This window comes from Neolamprologus multifasciatus, chromosome 2 (assembly GCF_963576455.1).
Source record: "Neolamprologus multifasciatus chromosome 2, fNeoMul1.2, whole genome shotgun sequence".
NCBI classification, from domain to species: Eukaryota; Metazoa; Chordata; class Actinopteri; order Cichliformes; family Cichlidae; genus Neolamprologus; species Neolamprologus multifasciatus.
The window spans coordinates 10336913-10362858 of record NC_140440.1 but is presented as its reverse complement, the minus strand read 5'-3'; the positions used below and the strand labels follow the sequence as shown (position 1 = coordinate 10362858).

The window sequence follows — 25946 nt, the reverse complement described above, 5'->3', positions numbered from 1 at the left end:
TGTGAGACTATAGTTGGTAGATAACAATTATTATACAAAGTAGTATCTCTCAGAATGCATAAAAATAGCCTATGCTAAAAAACACTAAAGTTATATTAGTCCTCAAGCCCCCGATGGCTGTGAAAGATATCCTTAGCGCAATGCACAGTGTTATCTGAGAAATGATTACAAATCGTGATAAGTTTTTCCAAAGCCACAGCTGCAGGCTGTTAATGACAGTGAATGCACAGGAGTGTGCACGCTCATGTTATGACTGCACACCACTGGCAGACACACCAAACCTAAACTGAAGTCTTTCAACCCCTCAGGCTTTGGTCCCATCTAGCACTAGCCACCACACGGCCTCTCCTCAGATTACAATGCTTCCACACCCCTCAATGATTTCTCGGAGCCTCTAATTAGTGCACGCACTTGTGTTTGGCATTCAGAAAAAGAAAGATTGAGTGTCAGTGTTTCTACTATGGCCATCTATTTGTGCTGACCCTCTGGAATTCTGTGTCTGAGCCTGGATTTAGACATGTATCAGCATAAAAATGAGCCATTAAGTGAAGAATAAATTCACTCAACCTCATTATTGTTCTTTATCATTTAAGAAGTCTGTAGTTACTCACTGTTGCCTAATTCAAACAGACAATTTCTAAATCATTCTAGTTTTGCACAAGTTACAACAGTGTACAAGCTTCTCTCTGTCTTAAAATTGCTGTCATGTGCTGCATTATACAACGATGCCCCTCATCAACCTGAATTTCCTTGTTAGCTGTCACACACATAATTAATATCAAAGCTAATTATTGTAAAGAGGATGGACTGATACAAAAAAAAAAAAGCTGTGAAATGTGAAACACTAGGAGACAGAAGTACTGTCCCCTTCTGGCTAAAGAAGAAGAAGAAGAAAAAAAAGGCAATGACAGATGAATTGGGTCTTTTTTAAACTTTGTTTCACAGCTGTGGATGGCAGCTCCAGGCTGCTTTGTAGTCACATCTGTGTGCTGGACAGCTGGATATTTGGAGAAAATTACAGTTTGAGCTGTGACGAGCCAGATTGGAAGACAGCTTCGCTTTACCAGATCCAGACACTGCTATTAAGACTGATCAAAGATCCAGATTTTGCAATGAACATAGCTGAGAGATTTGAGACCTGACTATAACCCACTTTGGAGCTCCCTGGAGCTCTCCCCTAAGATAGAAACATTCAAATCAACAACGCGAGGCTTACAGGAGGTCAATAATGTTTTCAACTAATGATTTCTAAATTGCTCTGGGACCACACAAGTATGTTCTGGAATGTCAGGAAAGCTTAGGTTGCAACTTGGAGAACAGCCAAAGTCAGACACTCAATGAGTTTGTCTTCACACATCTTCCTCCCTTGCCCCATTACTTTAATCTTATCTGAAATCAGAAAAATCCAAGTAACAGAGAACTCCCAGTGATCACTGTAATGTAAAAACTAAGAGCATTGCAGCTACTAAGCAATGATTATCTAAACACAACATCTGTCTTGAATTCCCAAAAAATAAACTTACAATTTACTTGGCAAACATAACCTCTAAGCAACTCTTTAAGAAGCTTGCAGCAACGCAAGAAAATCTGGGTAAAACCTCGAGTGGTCTGATGGGATTTTTGCTGTAAGAGAAAAGCATTCAGTACAGAAATAGATAAACATACAGCTCAATTCAGTTCAGTATTGGCAATTTAAAGATAAATTCTTTGGTCTATGGCTCTGATTCCAAATACAGATCAGTTTCTTTAAGGAGCTTGTCGTGGATCTCTAATTACTGCCACCCGACCAAGCCCCTGTAACCTTTTGGTCCAGCTGTCGACAGAAGAGAGGCTGTAGCTCTGAACCTAGGGTAATGAAAGTATACCCCTTTGAACCTCTATTTACCAAGGGAGGGTTTACTGAGCACAACTGCTCTTTTCCTGTGACATCCTGCTTTTTCTTCCAAACACAAGAACTGCAGAAAAGAAGCCTTAGATTGTTGTGTACAGAATGTATACAAGATTCAAACTGATGAAACCGTGTTCAAAGCCATAGACTTTGGTTCTTCCTTTGTTGCTAATTCAGTCAACTATGTCCTTATGTCCCTTAATCAAATTCAAACTCACTTATTTTGTTGAACCTAAAAAAAGGGAAAGAAAACAGGAGGAAATGTATATCTTTCAGATGTGAGAGTATAGTGTCTGCACCCCAGAATACCAAGTTGCCAAGAGGCTGGATTTGCTAAACTAAACATGTTTGTACCTGGATCTTCAGAGTTGACATGAGTGGTAATTTCAGGATTAGAAAAAGGGAAAACTGATGTTTCTGAAGGGTGATGTTTGAAGGTAATTCAGTGCCTTAAAGTCTGCAAGTTAGTTCTCCTTATGGATCACTTTAATCAATTATATAAAGAATTACAACGGAGTGTTGTCTGGTTTTAAGAAAAAACTATTTTCTTCAATTATCTAATTATCTAATTATCTTAAACATTAAAGCTTTCTCTCATTATGTCATTAAGCGCTGTTACAAAATTACAAAATTTCACATTTCAGAGCATATTAAATACTACCACAGTTTATGTCAGATTAGAATAGAGACAGGCAGCTACATTCCAGCGCTGTGCAAGTTATTGCAAGAACAGAGATGGACATGTTTGCTGGTTAAGGGCAAATTTGGCACCTTGCATTGATTGATTTCAATGAAAAAGGGAAGGAGGGGGCTTCCTGGTGTAAGACATGGGCGTGTCACAGTGCATGAATGAAATTAAATGCCAATTGAGTGTGAAAGTCAGGCTGCTGTCTTCTCCAATAACTCTGATTAACTCATTAAGCACCAGATGAAGCTGGTGATTCAGTGACCTTTCATGCTTCACCTTAGCTGATTCTGAATGGCTAATTGCATACAAATCATTAACTCAAACAATATCTCGATTAAAACAAGCTCACTCATTTATAAACACATCCAGTGATTATTTAATGGTTTCTCTCTGCGTAAATCATCACATTTTTTGTTGCGTAAGGTGAACTTTCTTATCTGGACTTCAGCACCTGAACTGCAAGTAAATCTTGCCTGACATCCTATAACATCTGCATCCTGCTACACAAACATAATACTACTCAATGGCTGAAATTTCCTGAGGAGCACTGTGATATCATCAAACTCGCTGCACATAATTTTTATGAGCTCGTTTAGGAAACAGCTTTCGATATAACAAATAAATGGGAACTCTCACCACTTAGCTTCCAATTTTCCTCTACACAGGTCACTGAGTCTCAGATTGTCCACTGTTTCAGGACAATCTGAAGGCTGTCTGACTCTCCTGCTGCTCGTAAAAAGGCCTTTTAATCATCCGCATCTGTTTGCTTCCAAACATAACCTCACAGTTTGATGATTAATTTATCTTTAGAAACAATGAATATTCATGATGTTCTATCTATCTCTGGAGATAAATGGATACAAAACAGATGTCTGTTCCTCTAACATAAGCGAATATGTGCATCTGAGTAAATACGTCAAGTAATGGAGGGGGTGGGGGTAAGGTATAGCCTAGGGAGGTTGCCAGTGTATTGTGGGGCCAACAGAAAGATATAGACCACTCATGGTCACAGTAACACCTATGGACAATTTACAATTGATGTCTTAGGGACTGTGGGGTTAACTTGGAGAACATGTAGAGAACCTATGGAAGCACAGGGAGAACACAGAAGTGCCCCAGCCAGCCAGGAACCGTCTTACTGTCAGGTAATGGTGCTAACCAATGCTATAGCCAAGGTACAGTAAACACCACATGTAGACCAAAACGTAAACATAACAATGAATCAAATTGTATCCTATATGACATGTATTAAAGTGTTTCTTATTTGTTCGCAGCTTATAAACTTCATTCAATTTGGACTGAAATTCTGGAGTGCTATGTGCAGCCATTGGTACCAAGCAGGAACCTTATTGGTCAATACCAAATCGATTCACTTACACCAATCATGCACATTTGCTTTGAATGTGACTGGCGGTCATGGTGGAAGAAGACTGTTTGTTTTTCTACTGCATCAACAGAGTAAATATTAACTCAGTATACTTTGCAAAACTCTTTTTGGTCTGACTGCAAATGAGTTTACCTTCATTTGTAGTTGCTAAAAAGTACCTATGAGTAATGAGTTTGCCTTTAATGAGTAACCAGTTATTTTCTGCTTTGAAGCAACAAGTCCTGTTCGTTACTTGATCTCTTGGCTGTTTAGGTCGACTAATTGAAGTCACTTTACAATAAGAGTAAATGTTTGTGCTTTGACAGTATGATTTAGATGATTCAGAATTCAGATGATAACAAGCTTGTTATGTACCTAAAAACTACTGTACTAAATAATACTGCTAATAATACTAATACTGCTCTAACAAAGCAAAACACACACACACGCACAAACACTTACACAATAAGAAGTAAAAAAAGTCTCCTACTAATTATGTTTGTTTGACTTTTGAGTCACCTGATCATCAGTCAGTTTGAACATGTTTTTTCAATAGTAGTTATCTACATTTAAATGATGTAGGACCATGTGAATAATCTTTTTTATTTTTTTAATCTTTGTTTTCACAAATTACTTGAGTTTTTGAATTCATACTTACGTTCAAACCTATCTTACAATACAATGACGAATGCAAGTAGCATTTGACTGCAAATCCAGCTGCTCTCTGCCTATGTGATAACTGACAATATTTAATATATTTTCAGTTATATTTATAACAGAAACACTGGCAGCAGCAGAGTGGTTAAAACAAATGTTACACTGACAGCAAGCATGCAAACACGTCCATAATCTGCCTGTGAAAGCTGAACACTGCAAGCATCCAATGCTGCAAACGTTGCCAAAAACAAGCCAACTCGGTGACCTGCTTAAATCTCCGCTAAAGCCTGTCAACAGGTGTGAAGGGAAACAAAGTGCTGAACAAACTTTGGCTGTCAAGGCAGAAAATGAAAGATAGATTTTGACAAACGGAGTTGTGCATGAAAGATCTGCCTTGTCATTGGTGTCTCATTAGTTGCAGTAGTTCGGGGCCCTTTTAATGCTGTCGTCTGTAAAAGTCCTAATTAGAGACAGCTGAAGAGATGAAAAATGCGAAGTAGGAGGAGGAGAAGAAGGAAAAAGGGGCACCTTTTCTTGTGAAAGACACACTTCTTACAGAGTCTCTCTTTTTCACAGCATTATTCATTCACGAGGTGTCCTTCAAGCTGTTATCAAACAATCTTCCCTGTGAAGAAGAAAATGGACTGTGGAAGTCTTGGAGAAATACAACTGGTGAGTAGTAGTGGGCGTTCTCTTTCACTCTCAAGATGACACTAGATACAGATATGTCTATATTTTATTCATTTAGTCTATTATTAATCATTTTGCACATTTTATTGTCACCTGCATGTTGAAATAAATGGTCACACCAGTGTGTCCTGGGGTCTCCAACTGGTTGAAAGTGGCCAAACTACCTCATAAAGGAATTCCAATCAAATACTTGACCAAAGTCAGCCAACCACCTATTGTTAAGCATTTTAGATGGGGGGAAATACACCCTAAATTTACAATTATACATTATGGGCTATATTATGAAGTTCTACCTGAACTTATTGACTCCAAGAATAAAAATATGAGCCATAACAGGTGCCCTTTAACATTTTTTTACAGCACAAATGGGAACTAAATTTACAAGGGACAAAGCTACCAAGCTTGCATACACTGCTGAGGTTTAAGATCAGCCAAGACAAAAGATAAGACATAAAACATGCTAAACCTTGAAACTAAACAAAACTCAAAAAAATAAACAGCGTTTTTTTTGTCCTATTGAAATGTTCATTACCTGACGTGGCAGAGTGCCCGCTTTATGTCATGTCAATGATCACCGGTGTGGAGATAAACTCAATATTTCCGCTCAGACTGTGAACACTATCTTTAACTTCATTTAAGATCGAAGGCCTTTAATACACATAACGCTAGACATTTAAGACCTTTCAGGGGATTTATCGCCATTCTTGTTTCCACTTGTATCCAGATGTAACACAATTCTATGTCAACAACAACATTAAACACCTCTTAGTCACAGTGGATATTTTGACTTTCCAGTCACGGATCTGTCTAATACATTAATAAAGGCTCGTCTGACCCATGTATTGTGCGTTCTGGCACAGCTTATTGGCACACATGTGCTTTTCCTGCTAATACAAGCCTGCTGTGAGAAATGCCACACCCAATGGTGTAGTTAAATGGCATAATACCTAGTAGTAAAACACATTATGCCCAGTACTTCCTAAATGACAGTATTCTGCTTTAAAGGTGCCATAAATATTATCGCACCGTTTCTGTATTTCACATTTATAACAGTTCTAAATTTGTTGCCATCTTCTAATCGCACCGTGGTCCCTGTGTGTAATTCCACATCATCGAGTTTCTCAAATGTCGTATGCCTCAAGTGATACTGAGCTATGCAACATCTGGGCACTGAGCCCTTTATATCATGCCCATCTGCACCAAACACAACCACAATCACATTCCCTTTTAATCATTAAGTACAATCTGTTTAAAGCATTTAGCATGAAAACATGCTCACAGAGCTATTCAACATTAAACTAGAATTCATGTTCCAAAAAAAAGTGAAAGAAAGAAGTGTCAAGGGATCCCTTACTAACCCACTATAAGATTCCCTGCTGAATGAATAAAGCCCGCTCTTCCAGTAAGTTACTTTGTTTTGCCAGCTTTTTTTTCCGGTGTACAAGGACAGCAGCCCTGCAACAAATTGCCACATTAACACAGTGTATCATATTCATCACAATTCTGTTCAGTACATTGTGAATGGAATACAAAAGGCCAAGCCAAGTGTCTGCATATCTCTTTACAATCTTTTGTAGAAAGGCTTTTAGTTAATCTTTGGCGCTTGTTGGTTCTTGCAGGAAATACAACCACATGTATCTTCACTGCATGTATAACAAGAAATAGATGTTAATTTATTGGCCCAACATGAAAACAAACAATATCAAATTTTGAACATTATTATCAGTGTTGGTCAAGTTACTTGAAAAAAGTAATCAGTAACTAATTACTGATTACTTATTTTCAAAAGTAATTAATTACTTAGTTACTTAGTTACTTTTTAAAAACACGATTTACAACCTGAATAGGTGATAAAGTGATAGATCTTTCAGCGCAATTCTACTTTTTCTGCATAATCATCATACAAAATGTAATCAAATGGAAAAGTCTCTTTTTAAAACTTGTTTTATTAGTTTTAATCTTTTAACTTTATGCATCAAGCAAAAATTAAATTATATGCAACATTCTCTGACTGGAAGAAATTAGTTTAACATTTAAACCTATTTTCTGCACATTCCAGCTCATAAAATAAAATATTTTTTGTGTTTACACTCAGTCTTTCAAATAGATGCAAGTAAAACACAGCAGAAAATAAATAAAGTCAAAGACTAGCGGTCCTGTTGCTCTATTTTCACCTGTAAAGCAGGAGTGGGGTAGGCGGAGGGTTACCCTGGTGCAGGTGTGCTGCGGTCAGTGGAAGAATCCGCGAGTTTCTCTGTGAGTTTCCCATTACGTCGTAGCTACTCGGTGCTTGCTCGGAAGTTTAGGGGTTTTTTTCGGTGTAAAAAGAAGTTTTCTTCCCACGCACAACGGACACTAATGTTTTTGTCACTTTTTATGGAATCAAACTCAAAGTAAGGTCAGTACTTCCACGCTTTAAACGCTGCACGCTCATACTCTCTCTGCACTCGATATATGATCCATTGTTGATCTGCACACAGCTGTTGTCACGAACATCGCACTCGCTTACGTCACTGTCATGAGACGTTCTCGCAAAAAATCACGTTATAGTAACGCAGTAACGCAGCATTCCTACGGGAAAGTAACGGTAATCTAATTACCGTTTTTGCAATAGTAATCCCTTACTTTACTCGTTACCCGAAAAAAGTAATCGGATTACAGTAACGCGTTACAAGTAACGCGTTACTGCCCATCTCTGATTATTATAAGAAAATCCGTGGAAATTCTACTTCAGATGTCATCTTTGTGACGAGTAATATTATGTTCTGTCTTAATTTGTTCTCTGTTCCCAGTTCCAGCTTAATCAGGTGATTGACAAACAAATAATTCAAGCTTTAAACTTGATCCCATATGATGATGTTGCGTCCATTATTACATCCGACATTTGAAGAAGCTCCAAATTCCACAAGTAAAATTGCTTCCCTTTCGTATCCAACAAACTGTAAGTTCCTACGCCAAAGATTTACCTTGAAGTCAAAACACTTCCCAGCGCCACAGGATAACCCTGCACCACAACATACTTGAGTAAAAGTCACTCATGTTTTGTTAAAAAGAAACTGCTGAAGGTCCTGCTCTGCATGCAGACAGTGATACATGAACATGCTCACACACAGTTGGTAAATCATTCTGGTCAGTCATAAGACCTAATAGCTAATGTGTATTTTCATTCCAGCTGGACTGGAAATGAAACGGATACCCTCTCTTGGGGATCCAAGCGTAAGCACGCCGGGGGTGACTACATCCAGCATGCCCGAAAACCTATTTGTGCTTTGGGAAAAGCCATACATTCTCAAAATAGTACGTGTGATTAGGTTACCGACTCTGTATGGCACTGGCATAGCATCGTATATCACATCTCACCATGTGCTAGATGACATAATCCAACCAGCATGAGACGGCAGTGTACCAGTGATTACTGGGACAGGTGTGCTTTTTATTTCACCCCTTAAATGCATTAAAGATGGGATATTTCACATCCCCATTTAATAGCTTCTGGTTCTTTTCTCACTCTCCTCCAGTGGCACATAAACAAGAACTAAAGGTCATTTAATTTCCATTGGAATTTGTTTAGTGACTGAAAACTGAAAGCAAAAGAAATAACTTCATATATACTCAGAATATTGAATCATGTTGTACATATCCAGTTACCTCCATAAGCAACACATGAAAAGTATAAGTGCACTGATATGTTAAATAGTTCAGCTATGCATGCATGAGCCAAAAACAGCCCAAATACCTTGACCTGATGCACACCATGCTGCAAGGGATAAAGTATTTACTTTAGTATTGATTCTTGTAGACTGTAATCGATCAGGTAAAAAATGTCCCTGAACGGTAGAGTAGTTCAAGTAGTCCCACGCAGATGTATTTTTTCCTGGTCAGATTGGTGCACAAGTTGATTAAACACAAAGGAAACTGCCAAGTCTCTACTGAACGAAAACAAGAAGATACCCACTATAAGCTGTAGTTTGTATTGCAAGGCATTACACGCACTGTAATGAAAATATTTAACTACAGAAGCCTGGAAATATATGCCAACAATGCACCTGACAAACAGTCCACATTTACACGACACTGTACAGCTTTTTCGATGTTTGGACTTGGGTTGTAGTATACTGCACAGCTTTGTTATAAGTTCATAAAATATAATGCTTGCTTTTAAAGTTGTTTTACTGATTAAATGAAACATACAGGCTTTTTTATGCCCAATCCAATGAAATGTATTCTTTCCAAATGTGTGTTGTAAATACAGATTTCGCTTTTTATATTCAAAATTATGTTTTTTAAGTTAGTAAAATGCTGCCATTATGTACAGATCATTGGCTTATTCTCATAGACTGCCAGAACTACACATTAAGCACTGATCTGTCTAATACTGAGCTGTATGAGGGTGTTCACACATCGCTAACTCTTGCTGCCTCTTTCTAAAATTAGCATGCTTAATGATGGTGCTTGATAACCATGAAATATCTCTGCTGCATCAGATGAACCTAGTTTCAGTTTCACACATGATGAACCCTTCTCATCATAATGCAGAGGAAGGGGGACAGCTGGGATTATTTGTGCCACAGTGTTGGGTCTTCATACTATAATCCCTGATTCATGGCTCCACTGTTTACTTTCCTCTAAGATATATGCCCTATTTTGGCATGGATCTTAGACTTAGCAGTGTCCTAAAACAGAGCAACTTTTCACAAATAGCTGCAGTTTAAAAACAAAAAAAAGGTTTCTAGATGTTTAGATTCTTAGCCACCATGAAACTGCACTAAAAAAAACATGCGAAGGGTCCCAAATTTCTTCTGAAGCATAACAATCACTCCAAGTAGAGCCAGACTCATAAAGATCTATCATCAGTGAGACGCTCCCATAAATCCCTGATCTCAGTTCCATCAAGTCAGTCCAACAGAAGCAACTCACCCAGCCTAAACCAACAGAAGACCTCCAAGTTCTTCAAATTGCCTGGAGAAATTTACTCATTAAGTGCCATTAAGACCACAGAACCAGATAAAGCCCTTTATAGGACTGCTTTTGAACCCATGCTATCTATGTTATTAAACAGTTATTATGGTATTGCATCTGGTTAACATTAGACAGAGATAAGTAAGGATGATTGTGTAAGAAAACAGTTCCAGTTCCACCTTAGATAGATAGATAGATAGATAGATAGATAGATAGATAGATAGATAGATAGATAGATAGATAGATAGATAGATAGTCAGTCAAAACAGGACAGTGAAATACCTCTGTGATAGAAGGTGATGACATCTGCCACGTTATGCAGACATGCCAGAGACGGTAACCAAGGTCAACTCATCTCACTGCCAAGATATTTAGTCAAGGGTGGAATTCCAGTTACCGTAAGAAAACCAATACTCACAGGACAACTGAGGTCTGTGTTAAAACTGTGCCACATTGGCCAGGTTTCAAACTTCACAGCCTCAAGAGGATCCAAATATTTTATCAATGGAACCTCCTGTTTTAGAGGGAACCTGTTTTGTTACAACAAGAATGACACTGATTCGTGTCAGACTTTGATCGAACAATTTTTTAGAGCTCCTCCCCCTTTTTTAAACATTACTATCATAGTTTTCAGGCTTCAGAGATAAGTGCAATTTCTTGCCTTGACATGTTTTGTTTTCAGAGCTAAATGTGCCTAAATTACGACTGTGCAACTCAAATTCTTATGCAGCCCATATTAAAGATTGTCAAAGTGAAATATATACAACCATGGAAATGAGATATAAACAATAGAGGGGATAGATTACTTTGATTAGAGTGACAAATTACCTAAATGAAAATGGAATGCAACTTACATTGTGATGGTCATGTGTTAATGCAGGCCTTTGTCTCATTCAATGATGCAATAAAAATAAGCATATCTTGCTCTATGGATGTATTTTTCTCCAAAAGAAGTAATAATATAAATCAGTAACCATTTTTTTCCAGTAAGAAAATGCAAATTCTGTTTTGAACATCATGTTAATTTACAGAGAATAGCTGGTATTTGCTGTGATAGGTAACTTTTACTTTAGCCAGATATACTGAACTAGTCCGACACTTCATCAGACTATGAGAATAAGCACACTCTGGAAAACATGCATTTAAACCAGAATGTCTCCTTTTCTTTTTGCTTCATGTGTAACTGCTTTGTTCTGTGCCAGCTAGTCATGCTGTAGCTACTTGAGTTATTGTACCAAAGCAGCTGATAACATTCACCAAGTCCTTCCATTTAGGGAGCTAAATTGCTTTTCGATTTAAGTAATTTCATTTTGTTGATAAGGAAAAAAACATGATAGAAAAGTTATCTGTATTTATTTTGCTTGTGAAGTATAATATAACATTTTTAACAATGTGAGTGAAATGGCAGCTTTCAGAACAACTATTCACCAGGAAACACTGACAAAGCTGAACATTTGAAATGATATCGTCTGCTCTCAATTCTTATCTGGAAGCTGGTAATATTTCAGAAAGTGGATTTCTTATTTGAGGGCAGCAGACAGAGACAGGACAATGAGCCTGCTACAGACAGCTGATAAGAAACTGTAAGCAAAGAAACACAGCAAGAAAATATATTATTTTACAACAATATGTATCCTTTTACAGCATGAAAATGAATGTTTCCTCACTAACATCCTGATTTTTCACTTTCAAATGCACCAGAGTACAGAAAGTGGACCTACTGAACGTCTAAATCTATTCAAACTTAAGTAACTTACTCCATGCCTACTAAGATGAAGATGTACTCTGTTCACATTTCCAAAAACAGATTTTATGAAAGACTTAACCAACCCTTTAGTTTGCAGGTTCTTTCATGCATTCTGTCTTCATGAAGGAATTTGAAAAAGATCCTCTTTGGGATGAAAACAGTCCATTTTAAAATGTTAAACACATGTTTTAGGAAATGTGGATAGGTTTTAGCCAATGTAAAACTGACAGGCACCTATTCATGTTGACACTTGAAGTTACTTAACTTTAAAAAAAGAGGGCAGTCTTACAATTTCGCAATACAGCGGAAAAATAAATCTTAACAAAAAAATCCAGTACTTTCCGCTGCATCCCATGATGACTTGGATCCAATTTTATAGAAGATTACCTTTGTGCTTCCATGTATCTCTCAGTGATACTTAAAATAATGCTGAATAGTAGGAATTGCTGCTGTTGACCAAACTACTGAATGCCTTTACATGGGGAGTAATGAATGAATAACTGTGGGATGTTTTGAAAACGCTGCTCATTTTTTTCCTTTTATTCTATTATCAGTTAGACATTAATTAGTTAGTAATATCGTTGAAATCATTCGATAGAAAGAAAAGGTTGTTTCCATGTACACAGAAAATCCAATTTTGTTAAGAGACCAAGTTGTTCCCTCAAAGATCAACTCGCTGTTACTTCCTACTTGTTACATATTGTTGCTATTTCAAGAATTTATTCTCATCATATTGTAATGCAGTGGATGATCCCTTACTATTGTGCCTCGAAAGGAAGAAACAAGCAATAATAAAAGCCCAAAAGGTAGCAGGCAAGTTGAAAGGCTCATAGCATAATCACAGTGCTTTAAATCAGAAGACAGGAATTCAAGTCCCAGCTTGGATTGCTATTATTATCTTTTCAGTTTGCTTTTTTTATATAATTTTTTTTCAACTTGGTCTTTTCTGTGAATTTTCTTTAAAATAAAAGATTTAAGCACCCACACTGTGTGTTTAGTTTTATAAAAACACTATTGTTTGCATGAAACCATAACCTTTCCCGTTAACCACCAAAACAAACTTCCGCCATATCCATCAGGTTTGTCCATCATTTCCTTGCAGCACAAGCAGAGCATTTTCTTGCAATCCATTTAATGGAAGTGAATCCATTTAATATGCTGAGGGACGATTGAACTTTATAGCACCACGATGCATGATGAAAAATGCATGAAAAAGACTAGCCGGTGCAATGCAATTTGAAGCCTTTGGGGGTGGAGAACAGGTTGCAGTGACTGGTGGAAGTCAAAGCTAAGCTAAAAGGAAAATGACAGTTCACAGGTTGGGAGAAGGAAATCTTCAAATAAAGTCAAATTATGTGTGTAAAACTGACACAAAAACATTATGTGGTTCACTATTTTACTGTTTCTGGATCTGCTGCTGCAAAGAGGCAATGAAAGTAATTTGTTTTTTTTGGAGAACGAGGTTTCAGTCCCCTTTTCCAAAGAGGGGATGCACATCCCTTGACGGTTACATCAGGAAGGCATCTGGTGTAAAAACCTCCCAAATCAAATTTGTGGAACTACCCACTGTGGTGACCCCTTATGAATAAGGAGCAGTGGAAAGTAGCTTTAAGGTATTAGTCCCCTCCCCCCTCCTGCATTTTGTTTGTATAACAAAATGGTCTTCATTATACCACTGGCAGCCAAAGCATTGTGTGCAGCGAAGAAAAATTCACAAACGAAGCCAAGAAAAGACAGAATAGGTTTCTATAGATACTATTTTTCCTCACTAGAGCTTAAACCTATGACCCAGAGCCCCCGGAAAGCCTCTTGAGGTGGTGGGAGAGACGGTGCACTGGCTGCCTGAAATGACAAACAGCAGGCAGGCGGTGGCATGCTTTGCTTGCCAAATACAGCACTCCATGTTCAAATAGTGCTGACAGGAAAAACATAGACACTTTTATCCAGGGTCCCCCACTCTGGAGTGAGACGTTGAGGGGAAAATTTCCTCTTGCCAGAAGACATAGACCTGCCTGTATCCAGTGGTTTCTACTGCTACTGTTGTGGAAAATTCACATAAGTGCATTTTTTTTTCTCTTACTAACACTAAATGGTTATTCAGAAGCTGGTGTATTTAGTGACTTCCATATTAGACAAAGAAAATGAGCCAAACTCGTTCGTATAAATAAAAAAAAATCCATCACGTTCACTCAGCAAATAAAAACCCTGATAAACCTCCTTAATTGTGTTTTTCATCTCACTATAGTGATCTCCTTGGTGTAACGTCTGCCCTCTATGCTTCCCACTGAGTTTCTTGAACATTCAAGCCATCCATTTTCTTTGATGGTTTTAATTCAGACAAGCATACCAGCTGCTATTGCACTGCCCAATACAATGATTAACTGCATAGTGCTGCATTCATTCATTCAAGCATATCCATCAAAGCACGGATCCCCCTAAGTGGAAACAAGCTTTCAGGGTCAGGAAACATCTAACCTGTATAAAAGAATGAGTTGAAATTCCAAGGCAGGCACATTTTGTTTGACTGGTTTCAGAGTCATAGTTGTAATTTCAGATTTGAACCCAGAGCTAAGCACTATGGAAACCACTTAAAATAACATGGTGGATACATGAATGCCAGCTGGTCACGTTTAGTAGAAAAGGCTTGACCCATTACAAATGACTATGTTTGGTCTCGTCAGGGCAGATTTTGTAACAGTGGGCTGAGAACAAAAAACAAAAAACAAAGACATTATACTTCTTCTTAACTTTAACAATTACACAATATGCATACTGTACAATATAATATGAGATGACATAATTTGTATGAAATGCTTGTTTCACCTTAAAGAGTAGGACAGTGATTTTTATTAGATTTTTATGTTTTTACTATATTTTCATTGTGTCATCTGTTTAAAATGATTTCAACTTTAGAGACAGAAAGACACAAATTTAAAGCTCTGTCACGAACACCTGCTCCACCGAGTACAATTAAAGTTTTTAGATGCATTAATCCTTGAATAAAAGTTGACCCAAAGTCAAAAAGTGCTTTCACTCAGCCAGATAAACTAAACTTAATTTAGTTTCAGCATAAACGTTTAAGCGCTATGATGAAATATTTCTTACAAAAAAACATGCTTCTTAGGAGTTGCAATTTACTTCTTGCCTTAAGTGATTTTGTACACAGGCTAAGATCTTTGACTCTTTATTAAATTACCAAGTATTTCTCAAGGCAGTTGGTAATCTTTTAAATACTGTGGCTAGGCAAGCCTTAGAAGTACTTTAGCTGTCAATCACTTAAATGAATAGGATTTTGCCGGCAACCAAAATGACTCCTCCTCCTTTGCTACTCTACAAATATGCTATTAACAGCTGTTCTCAGCTATCGGAGAATAAACAAATATTGTGCTCTGTGTTACACCTGAAAAAGTCACGATTCATACGAGGCCACCCAGTATGTTCCCGGTGCAAATGTCTTGTTTGTCTATATCATAATCATAATCCACTGAATATATAATGCTCCTCTGTCCTCCATCTATGTATAAGTGGTACACTGCATATGTTCCCCATAGGCCGTTGACCCGTATGACCCCAGTCCTCCCTCTAATCTCTTAATCTTTAGCGGAACAGCAGCCTCTGTGATCATTGGCAGGTCTAGTGTGGTGCATACCTTCCTCCAGTGGTGCTCGGGGGGTTATGTGGGAATATCACAGGTAATCCGCATCTCCTACAAATATCTGTTGCTGGATTTTTCTGAAAATATCTGGCTCTCTGCTTATGGGTGGCCTTGGCAAAAAAAACATGGCCTTCTTTGGGAAAGAGAAGGCAAACCACTTAACTCGGAGAAGTGATATAAGAGGTGCCCCTGAGATGACCTGTGTGATTGGGAAGCTGAGATGGAGCTTTAGCTGGGTTCGCAGTGTTGACAACTGGTATCAGGCCATCACTGCATAATGAAACAAGCTTATAGGCTATTAAATAATAAGTCAATCAGTGCTACATCATAGTACACAGACTGTGAATCATGTTGTTTCATCACAAATCAAAACCCTGTCTCATATAAAATATGTTTTATGATGATATAAACTCCTGATTTCCTCTTGCAAAGGCTTGAGAATGAAAGTAATACTCGCTGGATCCGATCCTCTGATGTTATTTGCTTCATTCCAGAGAGGTAGGCTTAAATGACGGTATGCCTTTCTGGCAAAAATGGGACAACATTGTTGTTTCTAACTTTTTCAGAAACAGCAATGTTGTTTTACCTTTAATAAAACAATATGTTGAAGACCAAAGGCCGGGGTAGCGCTTGAGCTAGATTGATACATGTACTTTCCTTCAGCGCTATTTCATTTTCAAAACCTTACACTACGCAGCTCCTTTGTAGTGACTGGAGAAGTCATTTTTTAGCAGTGTTTCCTCTTAATAACCATGAAACCCTATAGTCATGTGGCAAACACATAAAAATGACATACACAACACTGTAACATAATTCTCACCAGTGGAGGAAAGAAATGTTGACGTTATTTATTACCCCAAAACACAGAATTTAGATTTTAGAGTTCATTTTGAGAGTTTTTCTCCAAATCATTCATTGTGACAGATGGTTACTCTGCACAGCTCTGGCTCTCAATGGGAGATGGTGCCCTCTGATATCTTATGGAGTCATCAGCAGCCGCTTGCCAAGTTTAATACAACTGGGGACCGTAACTCTCCAGGCAACTACTACTAAACATGCCAGACAGGTCTGGCTTTCTCCCCTCCGTCAGATCGATATCAAATTGTCTCACAGAGCATCTGCAATCAAGCACAGCAGAATAGAGCACTCAGACACTCCAGTCAAAGGTTACAGACGGTCTGGCCAGCTTTGCCCTCAGCCAAAGTGTGACCGCCTTTTTAAAGAGTTCCTTGACAGTTTAACATCTCCCCCACCACACTTCCCCTCCACCTCCTTCATCACTCTCCCTGCCCTCCCTCCCTCCTCTCTGTTGTTTTCCTTTCTCAGCCGTCCTGATTAAACCTGGATATCCCACCAGGAGGCTCTGATTTCCCAACCCTGACTGTTACTGTAGTGAAGTCAGAGCTGCATGTCCTCACACAAGTCGAGTCAGACCTACTGGTTACTGAAGATCAAGAAATGTATGAAGATTAACCATATCTACAAGATATGGGTACTTTAAGCTATGTGATACATAGTCTGCTTCTATGTTATGACTTGTTATGTGCTTCACATAAGCAAAATAATAATAAAACAAAAGGTTCACATGCACAGGATCGGTCACACATAAAGCTTTTTGGACTTACATTTCTTGTACCAGCATGTCTTGGCTTCTTTTGTAATTCTTATAAACCTTCGTCATTCATATGCAGGATATATAAAGTTTGTTATGAAGAGATAATGTCAGCACTGGGAATATAAGGGATCAAGATATAAAACTTAAAATAAGCCAAAACTAATAATCATAATACACAATCTTAAGTATTACATTAGTATAACAACAAAGACTGTCAAATTCCCCATGATGGCAAAACAATCACTGGAGGCTAATTATTTACTTACTTAGCTAAACACAGTTATACTCTTGTCATCAGCATGGAAATAAAATCAAACAGGGAAAAACGGGGGAAGGATTTCAGAATTAGTGAAGTTCATTGGAGTCATTTCACATGAGCCCCAAATTACATCGCCCTGAGTGACTGCTCCTGAATGAATGGAGCCTTTTTTTATGATCACAAGAAAAACTTCTCCCGAGGGGCAAGGAATTTCAGAAGGGTTTCCCCTTTTAAGCATACGGGGTACGCTTTAAAGGGTAATACTGCACTTCCTATCCTGGATAATACTGTTTGAACTAAATAAAATGCTTCTATTCATTGAAAAGATCTACATTTTGAAAGGAATGTCTTTAAGCCCAGTAAGAATGAGCATCTAGGTTGTGTGAGCAATCATTCAAAAAACTTTTAAGAATGAACTAGAATGCATCGAAACTCACCGTTTTGCTCCTTTACGCTTGGTAGGGGAAATTTGCTGACGTGACTTGATTCAGCTTCCGAGCCATATTGTTGGAGAAGCGATGCAAGAAGGAATATTAATGGAAGGATCATTTGGATGAGTGGTAGCCGGCGATCACAAAGCGCTGTAGACGGGACGGTTTGTATCACCACACACATGCGTCGTTTACAGGGCACCAGTGCTGTTTCGGACACATTTGGAGAGGATAAGCGCAGAGTAAAATCCACTTAATTTTAAGCATCAGTCCTTCGGAGGAAAGTTCGGGAACAAAATGTTAACTTGAGAAGTTAGAACGACTCCTCTGCAGAGGTTCCGAACCTGCCGCTGCTGCGCAGAGCAAATGCGCACCTGTTGGTTCAATGGGAAGTTGAGCAAAGTTTACTTTTATGTTGTTATAATCCCGGTATTAGTTATAAAAAACACCCTTGTGCACGCATATTATCTACGCGATGAGAACATTAGAAAGACACAGTCGCATTTTGGGTAAAGCGCGCGTCCACGGTGCGTTCTTCACTCCGTCTGATAAATCCCTGCAGATCTTTACGCATTACAGCAAAGGCTCACACACAGAGACAGCGAGAGAGTGAAGCAACTTGATACAGCCTGTACTTAGAAACCATTCGCAACACCGAGACGTTTTCTGTTTTCTGGCGCGGTCTAGAGTCATAACTTGGAGTCTGAGATAAAATATCGCTGCGCGCCCGGGGTTGGCTTTTTGGAGACTGGCAACTGACGGCACAACAGGTGCTATACATAAAGTACAACTTCTCAGCGGAGGAAACTCCCAGGATGTTAACTATTCAGTTGCTGCCTGGTTTAACGAGGTGTTTCTCTCCCTTACGGCTCCGTTTTATGTTTTGTTTTGTTTGCTTGATGGTTTCACACTTTTTAAATAATTTCTAGCCAAAAGTTTCAGCCTCACACAGTCTGTTGTTAGCCTATATTGTAAATATAAAGATAAGAGTAGAGATACAAATAATGTGAAGGAGACATTTTAGGCTATTTCTGGATTTTTTTTTTAAGGGACACATTTCACTTTCTGCTGTGTGCACACCAGTTGTACCCACTGTCTTACAAGTCCTTTATTTGTTTCTCTGCTTATTTTACTGGACTACAACACCATGGCCCGGTTGCATTTTTATCCCATTAAATCATGATCCATCCAGTGTATAATATATACAGTGCAGTTCACAGTATATATTCACATCAGGAGTCCCATGATTCAGACTAAAACCTTCCATATAACATTCCTAAGTAACATTGTTTAACCACTGAGTAATTGTTTAAAACCTTGATTCACTAAATGAAAGATAAATGCACCCCAAAAGAAAACTTTTTAACATGCAGTTTTGTGCTCCCCTGGAATGTTTCTGTGGAAGGAAATGTTTAAGGTTCTCAATTTGTCATATCAAAGCAGAGACACCGCTTGAAACAATACTCCCTCCTGTTCCCAATTTCCTTTCTCCCCAGCACAATGTTGTACCTCATCAACTGTGTTTTATGTGGTTCCTCCCATCCTATTGTTGGCAAAATGCAACAGTGTATCCCCCGCTGTATGGTAAGTCTGCTGCAGCACAGACACAACAATCAAAGGGGAGCTGGAGACATATTGAACCCATTGAGCCAGACGCATGATGCAATGCTGCAGCAATTTACCCCCAGCCTCACATAGCTTAGAAACTACCAACTCAAAGAGAATATAGAGCAACCATCTCGCCAGCATCAAGGTAAGAAGGGAAGCTTTTGTGGTTTTAATCCAAGTTAATGGCTCAGGAAAGAAGGCGTGGGACATTGATGCAGTCATTTCATACTTGTGTTGCCCCTGTAGAGAGGGGCATATAGAGGTCTTCATGTGCCTGTTGGAAGGGCCAAGGCCCTTTGTGTAAAGGAGGGTATCACATTCCAGCCCTGCGAGCGCCTGCAGCAGATGTCAGCACTTCACATCGTGGAATCCCTCTCTCTTTCACAAAAACACACACACTCATTCACCCCATGAGGTTTTGTCTGTAAAAGCTGGGTATTTTGTCTTGTTGTCCACATTTGATTGCCACTTCCATGGTGGTCTTGTGAAACGCAAAGTCTTTGATACAAAGAAATATAATAAACAGAGGAAATTAGAAACAAGTTAGGCTATTTGGGTCACGCCAAACATGCAGAGACAAGCCAGCTAGGAGAGCTCTGTGTCCACTGAGCAGAGTGCAAGTGGAAATGTATACAATGGAGAATTCACACTCATCGTATACTGCCTAAATCCCCTTAGACTTGCTTGCTGTGATGAGATGCATTCTGTCAAGCAAACAAATGGCCTCAAACATCAGTCACCATTAGAAAACACATCTGTCATAGGTTTTTTTTTTGTTTTGTTTTTTTTAAAAAACACCTTTGTGGTGAAGAAAAACACAAGAAAATGAAAATGTTAAATTACTTAATTTATACTGTAAAACCAGTTGTTGCAACAGCATAAACTTTATCTGTGCAGTCCAGTAAATCATTTGATTTACTCACCATACACAACACACATATATCTATCTCTGTACCTGCCCAGCTGTTATATCATCATATTCATCCTCTAAAAGGCATACTGACCTGGTATTTTATGGACATTAAGGTCTCATGTTGATAAGTGAAAAGTTTCAATAATTGCCCCTGGCTGTACTTGGCTTTGAGACCAGAGCCCCCTGGTGGTGCCCCTCAGAGCTACAGGCAAAGTTCTGCCCCTTGAAATTCCTAAAGATACTCCAAGGGGTGTGGAATTTTTTTTTTTTATTCCACCAGGGGAAGCATATTTTATCTGATGATTCAAGATATTTCCAGGTTAAAACGAATCAGATGTGCTTATCATGTTCAGGTGTTCAGGGACACAATGCTGCTTCTTCTAAAGCGTGCTGTAGTAGAAATAAATATGCTTAAGTGGTAAACTGATCATCAGTAATATTGTACATACAGTATATTCATATTATTCATGTGTTAATCCACTGAATAGTGCAGCTATTTTGAATTAATAATCTTAATTTTACATGGTTAACCTCACAAATCAAAACTGTTACAAGCTGCATTGTATTTTAGGTCATTTCAAGTAAGTAACCTTCTCGTCAAAGGTACAGTCTGTTGGAGGTTTTGCAAAAAGTATTGAAGTGCATGACTTCTGTTTGGCTTTAGTTGTGCATAAATTGCACAAAAACAAATACACTGCTGTCCAATATAATCGCTTAGCTGAATTCACTCCACAGCAAAACCTGAATATAACTCAGTTTAAATCCAATTCTTAGTTTAATAATGCTGTCTGACTACATTTGTTATTGCTGCTTGATGCCCTGAAAATGAGAAAGAATGAATGTCTGCAGTGTGGTAGTGCAGCTGGGATGAACACCTCGTGGATATCTACGAGATTTTTACTTTGAGAACTCTGTTAATATCACATGCATTGAAAACCTAAAAAAAAAATAATGTTGGTGTTAATCTTGCTGGAATCAACTAAATCAGAATAGCTAAAAAAATTAAATTTGTAAAATCTTGATTCACTGTAACCATTTAGTTATGTTAGACATTTCAGTTTGGAAAGAGCTTTTTGTCCTTCAGGATTTCCCCCTTACACGATCCTTATTCAGGAAAGTGGTCCAAAAATATTTGAAAGGAACTCTCCTTCTTAACAGATTTCTGGCTCGATGCCTGCATCATAATTTTGGATAGTGTAGCACTTCCTAAACATCTGCTGACAAGGAAGACTCAGTTTCCATGATAGCATTCTGCTTATTGATCCAAGGATCTCATATTACACTGCCAAAGTTTATCGATACATTACTGAACTGGAATCCAGGACAGTGTAATGATGAATTTTCTCTCCTTACCTATTGTTTTACTGACGTATGAGCCTGCTGCTTGAATGCAAAATAGATACTGACAAGATCACATATGTGTGCAGGTCAGACATGCAGAGAGAAAAGACTTTAATCAATAAACCAGGAACTGGAAGTTGGAAGATACGAATCCTCGTATGTGTCAGTGTACTACCTTTTGAATGTACTAATGAACATGTTGCAGACCTTCATATAGTTTGAAATATATTTTATTATACATAGTAAAATAGAAAAATGTCTGTAGCTGTAATTTTGACAGCAGTCACCTTAATAGAAAGATCACATGTTCTTCAGAAACAGATGTATTGTATTTTGCAATAAATATTGTTTTATCTCCATCCTTCATGATTTACATGAAGTTCTTATTCATTTTCACTGCTCTTATCTCAGCTCTTATGACATGTACCCGTTCGTCTTCCAAAAAATTTACATCATCATTGAATTAAAGCGCTGTCAGCAAAGTTACTCTGGGTTTAGTTAAAGAATGATCCATCCTTCTGAGATGAAAACAAACCTGTTACTAAGCAGCACACAGTAAATAAATAAACAAATAAAGCTGCTTAGTAGTGACACTTCTTTGTCTCGAGATCTGTCAGAAACTCCTTTTTGATGTGACAACACATATAACTCTTCGGGGCTGCAGTGGTAGCAGAAATGTGGTTTTCATGCCAGGTTGTATTATACCACAGTAGATTGTTTCAATCCAGCCTGACATATTTCTGGAATGGCATAGTGTGTCCATCACACTCGTGGCTCATAGCCAGCTGGCTAGCGAACATTTTTCTAAACAACACAAAAGAATCCTTGTGCTTGAATGGCTGCCTCTTTATTGTAACACCAGAGCTTTGCCCTGTGACATAAATCATTAATCCCTATGCATATGGTACTGATTAATTTGTGTATGCAAATGGAATGCCTTGTCAATCGAGATCATACCACGGGGATCATCTTTGGGGAGACCGCACAAGTTGTTTGACACAATGATGCATGAGCTATGGATCAAAACTGTGGGGGAAATCAGCTCAGTGGATTTTTCTTTTTTTGTATTTAAAGAACAACAACAAAAAATCAAACTTACTGTTACCTTCCCTCTTAATGTATTTGGGTTTTTTCTTAGAAAAACATTCAAATCTGTGCAGACATGAAAGGTAAATAGGATGCAGAGAGAAAAGACTTTAATCAATAAACCAGGAACTGGAAGTTGGAAGATACGAATCCTCGTATGTGTCAGTGTACTACCTTTTGAATGTACTAATGAACATGTTGCAGACCTTCATATAGTTTGAAATATATTTTATTATACATAGTAAAATAGAAAAATGTCTGTAGCTGTAATTTTGACAGCAGTCACCTTAATAGAAAGATCACAAGATCACAAGATCACTTAATAGAAAGATCTGGTGGATGATAAAGTGCTCTTTATCATCCACCAGATTATCAGTTGTTTTGTGACCTATTCAATTCAATTCAATTCAATTGTATTTACATAGCGCCAAATCACAACCACCTCAAGGCACTTTATATTGTAAGGTAGGCCCTACAATAATACTTACAAAGAACAATCATTTGATCCCCTATTAGCAAGCACTCTGGCGACAGTGGGAAGAAAAAAACTCCCTTTTAACAGGAAGAAATCTCTGGCAGAAACATATTTTTAAAGACAGATTTCTTTGCAATACAACAACTTTACATGAACCATTTCAATAAATAAAAATTAAACGTGGAAACTATGGCTCAACTATTCATTGTTTTAATCCTTAACATTTAATAACACCCTGCCATTATACTGTCAGTGTTCAGTTTTTTCTGCTTTTCATTAAATTCTTTAAAAAAATAAAATCCTTAAAGTGACTGGCAGGTAAAGTAACCCGCCTAAACATACTTTACAGTACTTATGTTTGGAATGAAAATTCTTAGATTTTAGATGTTGAGGATATTATAGTCACGCTAAGCATTTTTCTTTCACTGACATACACAAAAGGCCGTACCATCAGACTTTTTTAGATTAATATTTATTTACAACCAGCGGAAAGCTCAACAGAAAACATGTAAAAAGTCTTATCTATGATCCATAAAATGACTTCACATACAATAGCTTTTAGACTGAATTTAAAAATTAATGGTATGGCCAATAACTCTGTCACAGTCAATGGTTATGATACCCATTCTCCGTTTCATTTATTTTTTCAGGTGTTCAATCTGGATATAAACAGAAATTACAGCAAAATTAAAAAAGACATTTCATCCTGTCATAAATCTTAAATGTGTTTTAACAAACAAGCTGACAGCACAGATGTAGCAGGTAAATCCAAATTGTTGAATTTAGATATAACAACATTTGAGAACCAGAAGTCCATTAAATAGTTGTTCTGGGGCTTTTAGTGACTTTATAGTGCATCACACTCCCATTAGGAGACACAGTTTAGCCAATATGAACTCACAGATGTTCAAGTTTCCATTTTTCTAAGTTCCCTCTTCCAATGGAAACTGTGTGACAATCAAAGACATGTATAAAAACAAAGCATTTTTCTAGTTCAGTGGTGGATCTAAGTGTAAATACATACAGTACTGTGCAAAAGTCTTGAGCCCTGAACCCATTTTTTTTAACACTTTGCTTCCAAAGAGTCAGACTTGCAATTTTTAAAGTGGTCTTAAGTAATAGTTCTCCGTAGTTTTTAAGATCTTCCAAAGTTTTTTGTGACATTGACCATCTTATCAGTCATTTTCAGTCTAGGATTTTCATAAGATTAATGTATCTATGTATTTATTTATTCTGTTCAACCACTTAACACCGACCTATGAAACATTTGTGTAACAAAGAAAATGCACCTCACTTGAAGGATGAACCAGAACCACACTTTATTACTAACAGCCTATCACAAACATATCCATAGATTCCAAACATACTGCTAGTGCGGTAAAAGCATACCTGCAAGGAACCCCCTTCCCAAAAAAAGGCAGCCAACATCATAAGTAGTGCTTTTAATGTCCTTCAAGAAGCTTGGAAAACTATTCCCAAAGACAAATTAAAGAAATTACAAGGGAGCCTTCCTAACAGAGTATAGGTTGTGTTGAAGAATAAAGGTGGTCATACCAAATATTTACTTTCGAGCTTGTTAAATTTGCACAAACTCTGTTTTTGCCTTCGGTGCTGTATTTCCATGTGTGATTGCACACGTTTCAATAAATTGCTGCATCAATTTCCCATTTTCCCCAAAAATATAAAGAGATGAGGGGTGGCTCAAGATGTTTCGCAGTACAGTGCAGTTGAAGACACACACACAGGCGCACACACGCACAAAAAAGGCCCTTTCATTGCACGGGGACACTGAGACCAAAAGTCATACGATTTTCTGTCAACACTGGTAGTTTCATGTGAGTTCTGAATCACATTCAACTCTGACGTCTTGACATCACCAGCGGTCTGCTATACCACACCAAAGATGGTTAAGCCAAGAAGCTGTGCCAATGCATTTCACTGTGGTGATACGTTTTGCATCGACAGTGGGCTGCCTTAATGTGGAAATACTGAAAATTTTACTCAAAATATATAAGGCTGCATGGCGTCTATTGTGTACATTAGCAGCAGCCGAGGATGTGGAAGCAGGGAATGTAAATGTTTATAAAATATGAACATCTTCAGAATGAGTTTGTGATTCTTTACACCAAAATACGTGAGATCAGATTGCTCTGTGTCCTACAAACTAAAATATGTTTGAGACTTCTGCATTATGCAATTAAAGCAGTCCTCATTTTTATCTGAATAATAGAAACACAGACTATATTATTTTATCTTCTTTGTCACTGATTTAATGAGTCACATTATCATATATACAAACAATCAGCTTTTTATCTCACATCTAAAATAGTCTAGGTCATACTACGGCACATGATTACCACACAGTCTATTACTACATAATAAATAGAAGCTTGAGTATCTTATTGGATTCATAATTTCTAATAAAGCGCTCTCTATTTTCATCCATCTGCCACTCAGTCCCAGCCATAAGTAGTGATGCGTTTGCGTCTATCGCGTGAAAGAGAGCTTTTATTTCCTGCCGTCACGTCACGTCTCCGTTTAGCAGCGGCAGTGGATGTGGAGGCGGGG

The 25946-nt window shown here is 37.9% G+C and overlaps 1 protein-coding gene across 1 annotated transcript in view; it reads right to left on the bottom strand.

Moving 5' to 3' along the window:
* Nucleotides 1-18724, bottom strand: part of pdgfc (platelet derived growth factor c) — a 51296-nt gene extending 32572 nt beyond the window's left edge. The window contains exon 1 of the mRNA XM_085181491.1: nucleotides 17962-18724. Coding sequence (XP_085037617.1) covers nucleotides 17962-18139 — 178 coding nt within the window. The 5' untranslated portion in view covers nucleotides 18140-18724. The remainder of the gene's footprint in view (nucleotides 1-17961) is intronic.
* Between the last annotated feature and the right edge of the window lie 7222 nt (nucleotides 18725-25946).